The following is a 14580-nucleotide window of genomic DNA, read 5'->3' as shown; positions in this document are numbered from 1 at the left end:
GGCTGAAATACCCATCACAGCTGAACCAGAGAAGCCAACTGACGGACAGAGCATCACTTTAACACCAGGAAGTATAAATCTGGAGAAAATGAGTGTCTGCAGCTGGAGAAAAACAAGATCGTTATCTATTTCCTACATCCACTTTCTGCACAGAGAATTGGATCTGCCTTCACTGGGAGGGAAGCTGGGACCCCCAAACTGCTCTCTTCCCATCATAGATTTAAGGCCAAGCGACTCTGGAACTTATAAACTGAAAACAGAAAGACCTCTGAGACATGAAACAGTCCATAATTAGGAAAGATTTCCCCTTTTTCTATCTTTTAGAGACTCCCAATGTGCCTTTAGAGGGTTCTCAGGACATGGTCTCGGACCAGGTTTCTGAGCACCAGCTTCCTAAAAAAATTGCCTTGTTGATTTTTGTAATGAGAGTGAGCAGCCAATGTCACGAAGCACAGAAACCTCAGCTTTCCTCAAATTGTGTGCTGTGCTTCCTCATTTTAGGAACCATCAGCTTTTAATTGGTGCATCTATCGAAGCCGGGCTTCAACTTGCCCTTGCAGTCCATACCTCTGATTCAATAAACATTTGTTGTGATTCGGGATCGGAATGTCTGTCGTTGATCCTACAGACCACAAGGAATGTCTTGGTGACTTGCATCCAGAACTTTGGGGGGTAATATCACAAATGATATTTAAAAATTGGATTTAAATGCTGGGGCGGGGCAAGGCAAGTTGGCATTTTGATGCCGCTGGCATTGGGCAGAAGTTGTCAAAGATTTGCATGCATGAGCAGCACCCAGCCAATGGGAACTTGAGGGTTGCAAGGCGCTCCAGGGATGGGCAGGTCCAAGGCAGGTTTAAAGGAGAGAGAGAGAGAGAGAGAGAGAGAGAGAGAGAGAGAGAGAGAGATATGTCCCAATGACCCAGGGACATTATTTACAATGAATTAAAAAAAAATTAAAATATAACTTTAGCAAAAAACCAGAGGCATTCTTATTAGGGCTAACTGATGAAGAAATTAATAAAAAAGATGTTTTAAAAAATTATTTATGTATGCCACAACGGCAGTGAGAATCCTCTTGGATCAAAGGTGGAAGTAGCAAGAACTCCCTACATTGGAAGACTGGAGAATAAAAAGGGTAGAATTTGTGGAGTTGGTGAAGCTGACGGGGAGAATCAGGAATCAGCCCGAAGAAAAATATCAAAAGGACTGGAGCAAATTTATTTATTATTTGAAAGAAAACTGTACTCATTTAAAAACGTTTGTAGCATTAACGTGAAATGTTTTGTAACGTGAAATTATGATGCCGATTTATAAATAAGAATGTGATTTCTTAACGTGATTATAGATAAAGAAGTGATTATGGGAATGCGAAAGATATGTTATAGGCTATAGGGGTGTCAGAAAGAGAGGTAGAAGGAAGTCAAAGCTCACTTTGAGCAAATAAGATGTTGTGAAAATGTGTATTGAATTAAAATGAAATGTGGAAAAAGCCAATAAAAATTATGTTAGAGAGAGAGAGAGAGAGAGAGAGAGAGAGAGAGAGAGAGAGCTGTCAATTTCAGGACATTGGACAGCTCTGGGAAGGGGAGAAAGCCTAAGATAGCTAAGGCATTTGCAATTTCTCCCCATCATCTGTACATTATCTCAGAGCATTTTAAATCGACTTCCTTTTTGGTGTGATTCTTTGGCCAATAGCTGCATGCTCACTGGAACAAATTAATATGCCGTCCATCAGGCAAGGCCTTTTCCACCTGCCTTGCCCTCCAGTCTCTGCTTCTCAGTTGTATTATTTTATGCACTGTGACTTGCCGTTGTTTTTATTGATGATGGTTTAGAAATTATTTATTGTACTTGTTAAGAGTGGGTTCCTGTTTAATTTTTATATGCTGACATTTAATATTCCACACTGTTCTAATGGATTGTTGAATATGACTTTATTTGATATCGGTTGCTTATTTCAAAGTTATGTTTTATTATCACATTTTTGTATTGGATTAGATTTTTACAATATCTATATTGTCATTGTCCTATAAAGAACAATGAAATTGAAAAATCTACATAAGACATTCAAAATCCCCTAAAAACACTGAAACCCCATTTTAAAATACAATATACTATAGAGACTCCTTATACTGCGTTTAGAACCAGAATTGCATTTGGGTAGAAACTGTTTCTCAGCCGGCTAGTCCTGGTCTTTATAACCCTATACCTTCTCCCAGAAGGAAAAAGCTGAAAGAGATCATTTCCGGGGTGTGCACTATCCTGCACTATCTCTGCAGCTTTCTTATGGCACCTGACAGCATAGATTTGATCCAAGGTGGGAAGAGTGCACCCAATTATTCTCTCTGCAGTCTTTACAACCCTGGACAGCATTGTTTTTCCCCTGGCCATGCAGCTCCCAAACCACACACAGAGACCATAAGTTAATACACTCTCCACAGTACAATGGTAAAATGCCATCAACAGGTCCTTTGAGAGATTGTTTTTCTGGAGGATTCTCAGAAAATATAACCTCTGCCATGCTCTCTTCATCAGGTCTTTGCTGTTTTCTCCCCAGGTTAGGTCATCTCTCAACTCCATTCCCAGAAATCAAAACACTGAGACCTGTTCCACACACTTCCCCTCAATAATAAGTGGCTGAATATTCAATTTACATTTCCTACAGTCCAAAATAATCTCTTTTGTTTTATTTAAGAAGTAAGTTGTTTTTCCTGCACCACTCCGCCAACTGCTCAACTTCCTTCCTATAGGCCGCCTCCCCCTCTCCAGCCGTAATTAAACCAACCACCATTGTATCATTTGTGTTATAAGGTTGTTATGTACTGAGTTGAATAGGATCCAAAATGCAGCAGTATGATTGGTCCGCAGGAGCCACCCAATCCAGCTCCAGGTGGAAGTGAATCCACAACCTGTTTGGCCTACAGGAGAATCCCGGAATTAGCCAATCACGTGCAGCCCATTGTGTAAATAATGTATATAAAGCAGACATTCTGGGGGAACTTCCATTCCTCCCCACCACTATGAGCTCAATAAAGAGCATGAAATCCACTCTAGACTCCGAGTATATTTCAAAGGTGTACATTCCTTGAAAACCGCCTTGGGTATAGTAAAATAGAAAGGTGGTATAAACATTAAATGTGAAATAAAAATGAAATATTATTTATTTGGAGCGTCTGTACCCCACTCTTCAGCCCAAAAGGCTCCAGACCAAGGTCCCGCCTGCAGCATTGAGAAACCCTGTGATGTGGCCTTAAAGGTAAAGGTAAAGGGACCCCTGACCATTAGGTCCAGTTGTGGCTGACTCCGGGGTTGTGGCGCTCATCTTGCTCTATTGGCCGAGGGAGCCAGTGTACAGCTTCCGGGTCATGTGGCCAGCATGACTAAGCCGCTTCTGGCGAACCAGAGCAGCGCACGGAAACGCCGTTTAGCTTCCCGCTGGAGCGGTACCTATTTATCTACTTGCACTTTGACATGCTTTTGAACTGCTAGGTTGGCAGGAGCAGGGACCCAGCAACGGGAGCTCACCCCGTCACTGGAATTCGAACCGCCGACCTTCTGATCAGCAAGCCCTAGGCTCCATGGTTTAACCCACAGCGCCACCTGTGTCCCGATGTGGCCTTAGCTGAGATATATTGACTGACTGACTCAACTAGATGCAACCAATAAATGTTCTGGCTAAGTACACCCAGAACTTTCTGGTCAAAGTACATCAGGTTTACAAGTGTGGAGGAAGCAATCACAGGCAAGAATAAGTCTTCCCCTGGGTGGGGGGAATGGGGCTCTCTGCTGGCCAACAGGCAAGGGCTTTCCGCATCTGTCTTGCCACATCTTCCAGCCCTCAGAGCCCTAGGAGCTTTCAGAAGGAAGTTGCCTGGCAATGGGGCGCCACTGGGGGCTTTTCCTTGGGTGGAAAAGGAGCTGGGAGGCAGCACTTCTAGCAGGTGAGAGGGATTTGGACCCTGAGGGGTGAGGGGGGGAGGAAGACCCAAAGTGGGTTGCGGAATGGGTTACCCTTGAGAGTCTTTGGTGGTGTGTAAGTGGGTTTCCGCACTCTACTCGTCTACTTTTGGGGTTCATTCCCCAAATCGATTCATCCTGCTGTTGCTGTAGCTACTGCTGTTATTAATACAAATGATTCCCAACCACCACCAGGGCCTCATTTAGGTTTGATGAGGCCCTCAGCTACTGAAGGTAATGGGGCCCTTTATATGTCCAGCTGTCCTTTGTCAACAACAAATGGTCGCTGTTTTTTTGTGTTGAATATATTCTATATGGTAATTTATGGACCCAACAGGTATCTAAAGCCATTTGCACATAACAAAATACAGTGGTACCTCGGGTTAAGTACTTAATTCGTTCCGGAGGTCTGTTCTTAACCTGAAACTGTTCTTAACCTGAAGCACCACTTTAGCTAATGGGGCCTCCTGCTGCCGCCGCGCCACCAAAGCCCAATTTCTGTTCTTATCCTGAAGCAAAGTTCTTAACCTGAAGCACTATTTCTGGGTTAGTAGAGTCTGTAACCTGAAGCGCATGTAACCCGAGGTACCACTGTATGTATTTTATCAAAGTAATTGTTGAACTGGAATACAATTAAGAAGAAGTAGATTAATAGTGAAATACAATTAAGAAGAAGTACATGGGGGGGGGCAAGAGAGAGGGGCCGTAAGCTATAGCTTGTTTAGCTTATACGTAAATCTAGCACACACACCCCCGACAGCCAGTTCTGTTCCTATTTCTGATGCTCTCTGGGACAGAGGACCCCCACCCACTTTTGATAAGATTTGCACAAAATCAGAAAACGGCAGCAGTAAAACTCATCGTAAAATTTTCTGCGCCCTATATATTGTGCAGCAATTTTGTGTACGCAAAGAGTTTATGGCTCCATTCCTTTCTTTCCCAGTGGGTGTGTCAGGAACATAGACTTTTATACGTATAGATGGAGGAGCAGCACCATTGCCAGGGAAGGTTTCAGAATTTGGGCCTCTTTAGCTCAAGGAAAAGGCGAGTCGGAGGCAACACGATAGAAGTTTATAGAATTCAGCCTAGTGGGCAGAGAAATGTTTTCCTCCCTCTCTCACGACACCAGAATTCATGGGCATCTAAGGGAGCTAAGCGTTAGAAGATTCAGCAAAGATAAAATCCTCTTGCACACGTACTTAAACTATGGAACTCACTGCCACAAGAGGGCAAATTCATGGATCGCAAGACTATCAAGGGCTACTAGCCATGATGGCAGTGCTCTGCCTTCAAGATCAGAGGCAGTACAGTGGTACCTCAGGTTAAGTACTTAATTTGTTCCGGAGGTCCGTACCTAACCTGAAACTGTTCTTAACCTGAAGCACCACTTTAGCTAATGGGGCCTCCTGCTGCTGCCGCACCGCCGGAGCACGATTTCTGTTCTCATCCTGAAGCAAAGTTCTTAACCTGAAGCACTATTTCTGGGTTAGCGGAGTCTGTGACCTGGAGCGTATGTAACCTGAGGTACCTCTCTAATACGTCTGAAGACCAGTTCCAGTTACAGATAGGTAGCCGTGTTGGTCTGCCATAGTCAAAATAAAAAATTCCTTCCAGTAGCACCTTAAAGACCAACTAAGTTAGTTCTTGGTATGAGCTTTCGTGTGCATGCATACTTCTTCTGAAGAAGTGTGCATGCACACGAAAGCTCATACCAAGAACTAACTTAGTTGGTCTTTAAGGTGCTACTGGAAGGAATTTTTTATTTATGAAGACCAGTTGCTTGAGATGGCAGGGGTGCCAACTTGAATAAAATATGGGGGGGGGGCTAGGCATGCCCTGTCTGGCATAACCGATCACATGATGCAGTGCACACACAACATGTGAATGACAATGCCCACAAACTTGGGGGTGAGCAGCCCCCTCAAATATTTTATTGCAGAGGCCGAAGCCCCATGGCCCCCTAGGAGTTGAGAGCCAGTGTGGTGTAGTGGTTAAGAGCGGTAGTCTCATAATCTGGGGAACCGGGTTCGCGTCTCCGCTCCTCCACATGCAGCTGCTGGGTGACCTTGGGCTAGTCACACTTCTGTGAAGTCTCTCAGCCCCACTCACCTCACAGAGTGTTTGTTGTGGGGGAGGAAGGGAAAGGAGAATGTTAACCGCTTTGAGACTCCTTAAAGGGAGTGAAAGGCGGGATATCAAATCCAAACTCTTCTTCTTCTTCTTCTATGGCAGGAGGGGAGAGTCAGTTCCTGCTTGCCAGTTTTGCCAAAGACATCTAGCTGGCACTGTGAGAACAGGATGCTAATTAGATGAGCCTTTGGCCTGATCCTGCAAGGGACTCTTCTTATATTTCCTTTTGATCCCTCACTAGCTATATCTATTTATTTTGATTATCCCAAATTTACACACACACACACACACACACACACACACACACACGAACCGATTGCACAAGCAAGCTGGCAATTGCCTGTTGACTTTTGCACATTTCTCGGGTGGGGGTTGTTTTAAAAGGAAGGCACACCCACAGTGTTCTGTGCGCATGCCCTGCCTGTACTTTACTGGCGTAACAGATTTGACAAATTAAAAGGTGGGAACAAACAATCCAGGGGAACGCTTCCTGGTATGAACAGGTGAAGCCGAAGTTGCAAATACATGCAGGTGTGGACTGCTTTAGTCTATGGCGGGGGTCGGCAACCTGCGGCTCCAGAGCCGCATGCGGCTCTTTAAAGCCTTTGCTGCGGCTCCGGGGCGGTGGCGAGGGGAGGAGGCGAGGGGTGGAGGCGAGGGGCGGAGGTGACCAGCCTGCTGCCCGGCGGGCGGGGCGCCGTAAAGCAGAGCGCCCCCCTCGCCAGGCAGACATCCGCAGCGTGGGAAGCCTTGCCGGAGGTCCCGGCAAGGCTCCCCACGCTGCGGATAGCAGCCTGCCGCCCGGTGGGCGGGGCGCCCTAAATCAGAGCGCCCCCCTCACCAGGCAGACATCCGCAGCGTGGGGAGCCTTGCCGGAGGTCCCGGCAAGGCTCCCCACGCTGCGGATAGCAGCCTGCCGCCCGGCGGGCGGGGCGCCCTAAATCAGAGCGCCCCCCTCGCCAGGCAGACATCCACAGCGTGGGGAGCCTTGCCGGACTTCCCGGCAAGGTTCCCCACGCTGCGGATAGCAGCCTGCCGCCCCGCAGGCATCGGCCAGCCCCACAAGCTTGGGGGACAGCAGGGAGGCGCAGCGCCGCCATCCCGCTGTTCCTCGACCTGGTTCGGTTTCCCCGACCTGCTTTTGGGGGGGGAAATAAAGGGAATTTTTTTCCCCTTTATTTCCCCCCCAAAAAACTAGGTGTGTCCTATGGGACGGAGTGTCCTTTGGGGCGAAAAATACGGTATTTTTATAATGACGAATGCCTCATTATTAATTATTATTTACATCAAGCACTGATTGTGATTTATGGTACACTGGGGCCCTGATTAATTTTCTATGGCATTTTGGGGCATTGATTATTGGGCATAGCAAGTCGCGGTCGCGTGGAATTTGTGCTTTGTGACCGTTTGAAGTGGGGTTTTTTTCTTGGGAGGCTGGGCGGCACGAAGAGAGGGATTATTTTTATAATGACGAGGATGACATTGGGCCCTCATTATTAATTATTATTTACATCAGGCACTGATTATGATTTATGGTTCACTGGGGCCCTGGTTAATTTTCTTTGGCATTTTGTGGCATTGATTATGCAGTCGCGGTCGCGTGGAATTCCACGTGGAGTTAGTTGCCTGAAGCCCCTTTTTAGTTGCTTGAAGCCCCTTTTTAAACTTAAGCAGGTGAAAGTTTGGTGAATTGCTGCCAAGGAGTGTGGTGGAGTCTCCTTCTTTGGAGGTCTTTAAGCAGAGGCTTGACAACCATATGTCAGGAGTGCTCTGATGGTGTTTCCTGCTTGGCAGGGGGTTGGACTCGATGGCCCTTGTGGTCTCTTCCACATATGTATGTGAGCAGGTCTTCTCCAACATGAACTATATTAAAAACAAGCACCGATCACGCCTCACAGATGACAGCTTGCAAGCCTGTGTGAAAATGAAGGTGACGTCTTACAGCCCTGATGTGCAGACACTGAGCACTGAGGTTCAGGAGCAAAAGTCCCATTAACCTGGTTACCTGGTTGTAAATTAAATATTTTAATTAGCTATTAATTTGTCCTTTTTTCTTGAGATTGACAGCTGACTGCACGATCCTGTATATATAGCATTAAGGCTAGAAACAATATATGTAGTGTTATATTTGTTTTAAATGTTGCAATGTTTTTGCGGCTCCCAGTTGTTGTTGTTTTTTCGGAAACGGGTCCAAGTGGCTCTTTTTGTCTTAAAGGTTGCAGACCCCTGGTCTATGGCAATTGGGGATAATGGGGATTAACAGCGGGTCAGCAGGTGGTGCTGTAGGTTAAACCACAGAGCCTAGGACTTGCTGATCGAAAGGTCGGTGGTTCGAATCCCCGCGGCGGGGTGAGCTCCCGTCTTTCGGTCCCAGCTCCTGCCTACCTAGCAGTTCGAAAGCACCCCTAAGTGCAAGTAGATAAATAGGGACCGCTTTCTAGCGGGAAGGTAAACGGCGTTTCCGTGTGCGGCGCTGGTGCTGGCTCACCAGATGCAGCTTCGTCACGCTGGCCCCGTGACCCGGAAGTGTCTTCGGACGACGCCGGCTCCCGGCCTCTTGAGCGAGATGAGCGCGCAACCCTAGAGTCAGTCACACCTGACCGCCCCTGTCCCCCCAAAACAGTACTTCTGTCTTATCAGGATTCAACCGCAATCTGTTAGCCACCATCCATCCTCATAATAATAATAATAATAATAATAATAATAATAATAATAATAATGTGTCTTTCTCTCCTGGTCATAGGATAGAGGGTTGTGTAGTAGTTGTGTAGAGACTAGTCCACTGTACAAAGGTATGTGTCCCTCAGGCTGGAAAAGATTGCCACCCCTGGCTTGATGAGAAAAATCTCTCTTATTTCCCACACTGCAGCCTCCATTGTGAGTTCTTGCTTCCTGCTGACTCAAGGTCAGGACACCATCGCCACCAAAATCTCCATCGCTGTGGAACCACTGAATCCAGTAGCAGGGCAGAGCGTCACCCTTACACCAGGAGTTGTCTTAGAAGATTTTAAAAGGTGCCGCTGGTACCGTGGGGTGACAGCTGAATCGGAGAAACTGATCTTCACCCATACACCTCCGTTTTATGTGCCGGGAGCAGCCTACACTAGGCGAGAGACAATGGGTCCTGGCTGCTCCCTTCACATCAGGAATTTAGTACCAGAGGACTCTGGGATTTATACAGTAACACTGGACGAAAGTGGGATGCTTTCCACCACAGGCCATGTGGACATGGAGGTTTCAGGTATGACGTTCTCCAGCTCTTCTAATGCCTTTATGTCAGGGATGAGGAAATCTGTGGGCCTCCAGATCCTCAGCCAGCATGGCCAATGATCACGAATCATAGAATCATAGAGTTGGAATAGACCACAAGGGCCATCGAGTCCAACCCCCTGCCAAGCAGGAAACACCATCAGAGCACATCAGAGAATGAAGGAAGTGGGAGTTGAACAACATCTGACATCATCCTGATATATCTTTAGGCACCGGGGGGGGGGGGGACACGACATTCTTCTATAAACAGGTATTTGGCCTTCAACCATCTGTATGTAGCCTTTTAGATATAGGTGTAATATTTTTAATGTATTTCTTCCCCCTCTTTCCCCGCTTGGTTTTAATGTATCTACCATATTGGCCTGTATATAAGCTGCACCAGCATATAAGCCACACCTTTAAAATTTGGCAGTTTGGGGGAGGCTTGGGAGCCGCAGATGGGACAGGCACTGTTGCCCCGTGCTCCTGGGCTGCTTCCTGGCGTGGGGGGAGCCACGCCGCTTTGCCAATGGCATAAGGTCATGAATATAAGCTGCACTTTCAGACACGATCATCTGCACGATCAGAATTTGGGGAGGAAAGTGCAGCTTATATTTGGGCCAATACGGTATGTGGGGTTGTTTTCTTGGAAGTCACTTTGTTTTGCCCAGGGCAAGATGAAGGAACTAACCAAATTTTATAATTAACAATAACAATAATAGCATCTGGGGAGCCACAGGTTCCTTCATGCCTAGTTTAAATGCGCCCTGAGTCGTCTCTCCTGCTGCGTCATTAAATGTCAGGCTTCAGAGGATGCAACCCCACATGGTAGGTTGCCAGGAGTGGATAAGACGAGGAAAGTTCTTACCAATTTTTTTTTATTCAATATTCACAGAGAGAGGCTTAGAAATGCAGCCTCTTGGAGTAATGGTGTTGCTCTGATTGAAACGCTATCCCCTCTGTCTCTCCCACTATGCGTCATCACTACGGTGGGCTGAGCTGTGCCTTTGGCCTCTGAGCTCTCTGCTCTCCTACTTTCAATGCCCACCGGGTTCTGGGAAAGGAGGGGTCTGGAATGCTTTCTAAAGACACTGAGTCTGTCAGCTTTCTCTCCCCTGGCGCTTCTTCTTCCTCCTCCTCCTCCTCTCCCACTATTTCCCAGCTTTTCCCCTCATCTGCCTCTGCGTTGTTGTGATTCTGAACTGTCTTCTTCTTCTTCTCTGGAAGGGTCAGGCTGGAGAGGCAGTCTCCACCATTTTTCCTCTGCCCAGTCCCTGGCATTAAGTAAAGCATCCCATGTGTTTCACCTGAGAGTCTAGTCAACCTCACCCCCTCCCCAAGTGAGCCTCTCCTGTCTTGGGAAGTGGTCTAAAGGTGGGGTTCCTTAATGGTCATACGGGATGGAGAATGCAAGAGCTGGAACACACAAGGACTCACCAAGGATAAGCCTCTTTCTATTCTCTGTACAGAAATCCTCTCCAGACCAGTTCTGTTGCCTGTAGAATCGGTGCTGGCAGAGAACAGGAGCGTCACCTTGCGCTGTAGCACCTCTGACAGCTCCAATGTCAAAGTCTTCTGGTTCAAGAATGGGGAGCTCCTCCAAGCTCAAGCAGGACTCTCTGAGCAGAACAGAACCCTCACTCTAGCTGGAGCCTCCGAAGATGAATTGGGGACCTATACTTGCGAGGCCAGAAACCCCATTAGCAACGCCATAAGCAATCCCAGCGTAATAAGTGAGTAATCCTAGCCTGACCATGCTGCTAATTCCTATTCTCCTCTCTTGGGGTGGGTGGGTTGTGTGCATCCAAGAGATGTCAAAAAAGGGGTAAAGGACCCCTGACAGTTAAGTCCAGTAGCGAATGACTTTGCGATTGTGGCGCTCATCTTGCTTTCCTGGCCGAGGGAGCCAGCGTTTGTCCGCAGACAGTTCTTCCGGGTCATGTGGCCAGCATGACTAAGCCGCTTCTGGAGAACCAGAGCAGCACACGGAAACGCCATTTACTTTCCCACCAGAGTGGTACCTATTTATCTACTTGCACTTTGACGTGCTTTCGAACTGCTAGGTGGGCAGGAGCAGGGACTGAGCAACTGGAGCTCACCCCGCCATGGGGATTCGAACCGCCGACCTTCTGATCGGCAAGTTCTAGGCTCTGTGGTTTAACCCACTGTTGGTGATTACCTATTTTGCAAAATGAGAGGCGCTGAGGGCAAACATGCCTGGCAGCTGCAATTTCCCACCTTCAGAGATAGGGTTGGTCCTAGAACATATACACGCCATGTAAAAAGGTGCTCCTTCAGCATTCACCAAAAGCTGTATAGAGAAGGTGCTAGGAATATTTCTGTGGGGAAGATATTCTACAGTTTGAGGGCTGCCACAGGGAATACCGAGTCCTGGGTGACTCCCTCGACAACTGAGGGTAGAGGAACTACAAAGAAGGATCCCTCTGCCAATCGTAACACTAAGGGCGGTCTGTAGGGAAGGAGGCAGCTTTCCAGATATTTGGGACCTATGTTGTTTGGGGCTTTAAACACTAGCATGGGCACCTTGAATTCTCCCTGGATACAAACCGGCAGTCGGCACAGTGGTTTTAGAATACTGATTAATTAAGTTCTAAAGGTAAACACAACCATTAATCTGGCCACTGCAGCCCTCAAAAGGACCTTTTTCGATTCCAGGTTCTCGTTCAAGTCAAGCTGCTTGGAAGGCAGAGGACATTGCTAAGATCACTACTGGGATCTTGATTCTGATCCTGTCGTTGATTGGGCTGGGGGTCTCGCTCTACAGATGCCGTGAGTATGACAATGAAAGCTGCAAGCTAGAACTAATTGCTAGAAAGTTAAAGCTGGGGCTGTTGCTTACAAATCCGTATTGGGGGCAGTGGGGGGCAGGGAATAAGCAGAGTGGGAACATAGGAACAGAATAAGGAGTTAGAATGTGCCATACAGCCCAAATAATGGGGAACTGCTTTAGAATCTGTATGGAACATTTCGTTAGACTTACAATGGAGACTGATTCAGCCAAAATTAATGTTTCAGGTATACTCGACTTCACAAGGTATAGTCTAATAGGATAGTGTGAAACAGTCTAACATAGCCTATTGCAGAGGAATACTGTGGTACCTCTGGTTGCGAACAGGATCCGTTCCGGAGGCCCGTTCGCAACATTAAAAGAGTGCAACCCGCAGCAGCGCGTCTGCGCACGCACGGGTTGCTATTTGCCACTTCTGCACATGCGCGTGACATCATTTTGCACTTCTGCACATGAGCAAGTGGTGAAACCCGGAAGTAACCCTTTCCGGTACTTCCGGGTCACCACGGGATGTAACCTGAAAGAACGTAACATGAAGCGGACGTAACATGAAGTATGACTGAAATGCTGAAAAGGCCTCATTGAGGCATCTAATGTGGCATGTGACCCAAAATTCCTTTTGGTCTGAAGGTATTGTCTGCATTCCTTTTGTACTGGAGAACTCCTTTGCAGATGTCTATTTGTTTACTGCATTTTCGAAGGCAGCCCTGTTCAGGGAAGTTTTTAGTGTGTGGTGTTCTATTGTGCTTTTACTATTTTATTTTATTTTTCAACCACCCAGAATGGCTGGAGCTACCCAGTCAGATGGGCAGCACATTATTATTATTATTATTATTATTATTATTATTATTATTATTATTTCTGCCCCACTTTTCCTACAATGAGCTCAAGGTGGCATATGTTGGTTCTTCCCCATTGCATTTTATCCTCACAACAACTTTTGTGAGGGAGGTTAAGCTCAGAGATAGCGACTGGCCCGAGGTCACTCGGTGGACTTCAGGTGGCCAAGTGAGGTTTTGGACCCTCGTCTCTCAGCTCCTGGTCCAGTACTCTAAGCCACACATATCGTATATTCTTAAAAAGTAACAACTAATGGAGAGGTTGAATGTTAAGATTTGGTTCCCAGTAGCCTCTCTCCCTCAGGTGGCCGATGTCGGACTGAAAATGCTTCCACTGTTGAGGCACCTGAACCGCCAACATGTGACCCTCCTGCCTATGAAAATGTTGCCATTCCAGACAGGTAAGGCCTTAGATGAGCTTTGTAAGGCACCCCTACAACGAGGCAGTCTTTCCTTTCAGTGCTGTCATTAAGCCTGGTGTTCTAATTGAAGAGAATATAAAGGAACCTGCCCTGGGTAATTTATAGGCTAGATTAAATGAGTTAAACTGAGGGTCACCAAAAGGCAATGGCAATCCTGAGCTCTTTCCTGGTTGCCTATGAACCCTCTGAGCACCACACTCACACAGCCTCCTTGCACATGAGGTGGTGAAAATGGTTACCCATTTTTCCCTTGAAAAGCAAACAAGGCTGAAGAATGAAAGCTGGAAGAGAGACGCTCTTTCCTGCTTCCTCCTTCAGCTCTATGACCTTTCATATTCATTCTATTCATATTCATTCATTCAGATTCATTCTATTTGGATTCAGCTTTTACTGAGATCCCTTGGAAAAGGGAAACTCGTGTGTACACGCTTTCTCTCTTTCAGTTTTTCCACGGGAGCAGAGGTGGGAGAGAAGTGACCTGAGGGCAGGCACGCCAACTCGAGAAAGAGATTGTGGGGGCTTGCGTTGCGTCCAGGCATCACGTGCGACGTCACAACATTGTGCGTGACGCCTGGACGTCAGATACGAAAAAACACCCACTGAAAATATCGGGCATAACTCACTTAGATTAATCCATTCAAATGGGCCTTTCTGTAAGTAGACGCATTTGGTACAGCCCCTAGGATGGCATCCCTGGTACTTGTGCCATTAGCAGAAGGATTTACACTTGCACAATGGACTTCCCTTCTCCCTCCCTCGAATCTGCTCTGGAGGGTCAGGGAAAGCCCAGAACAGATTTAGGGGCCACATGGGAGTACAGGAGAAAGTTCCATTGAGCAAGCATAAATCCTTGCACTCACGGAACAAGTTTCTCAGTGTTGCACTGGATGCAAGTCCTAAACTCCGTGTAAAGGATGCCTGGATTCTCCAGCCAGTATAAACCAACCAATGAGAGGGCACTTATTAGCTCCTCTTTCAAAAGTGCATTCTGCTTCTAAGGGGGGGGGGGGAAGCAGCCCATGCCATCACTGTTCTCTGGTGCTGCCCAGGAAAGCAAATAAAAGCAACACCAAAACGGGGTTGACTTTGAAGTTTCCAACCTGATGAGCCCCCGTTTTCTCTCCAGACCCCGCAGTGAAGAGACAAAGTCTGCGTAGAGAAGATGTAACGT

The 14580-nt window shown here is 47.0% G+C and overlaps 1 protein-coding gene across 1 annotated transcript; it reads left to right on the top strand.

Annotated features, from left to right (window-relative positions):
* Positions 1 to 8925: 8925 nt before the first annotated feature.
* LOC310711158 (cell adhesion molecule CEACAM16-like) lies at positions 8926 to 14566 on the top strand (the record flags this gene model as incomplete). The annotated part of the gene is made up of 5 exons (XM_083512626.1): positions 8926 to 9331; positions 10809 to 11072; positions 12016 to 12129; positions 13385 to 13388; positions 14536 to 14566. 5 exons carry the CDS (start codon positions 8926 to 8928, stop codon positions 14564 to 14566), a joined length of 819 nt encoding a protein of 272 aa, XP_083368752.1.
* Between the last annotated feature and the right edge of the window lie 14 nt (positions 14567 to 14580).

The sequence above is a fragment of the Podarcis liolepis genome (genome assembly GCF_965112155.1).
Source record: "Podarcis liolepis genome assembly, chromosome: 7".
NCBI classification, from domain to species: domain Eukaryota; kingdom Metazoa; phylum Chordata; class Lepidosauria; order Squamata; family Lacertidae; genus Podarcis; species Podarcis liolepis.
The sequence above is the reverse complement of the archived record's forward strand: the minus strand, read 5'-3'. Positions and strand labels throughout refer to the sequence as shown.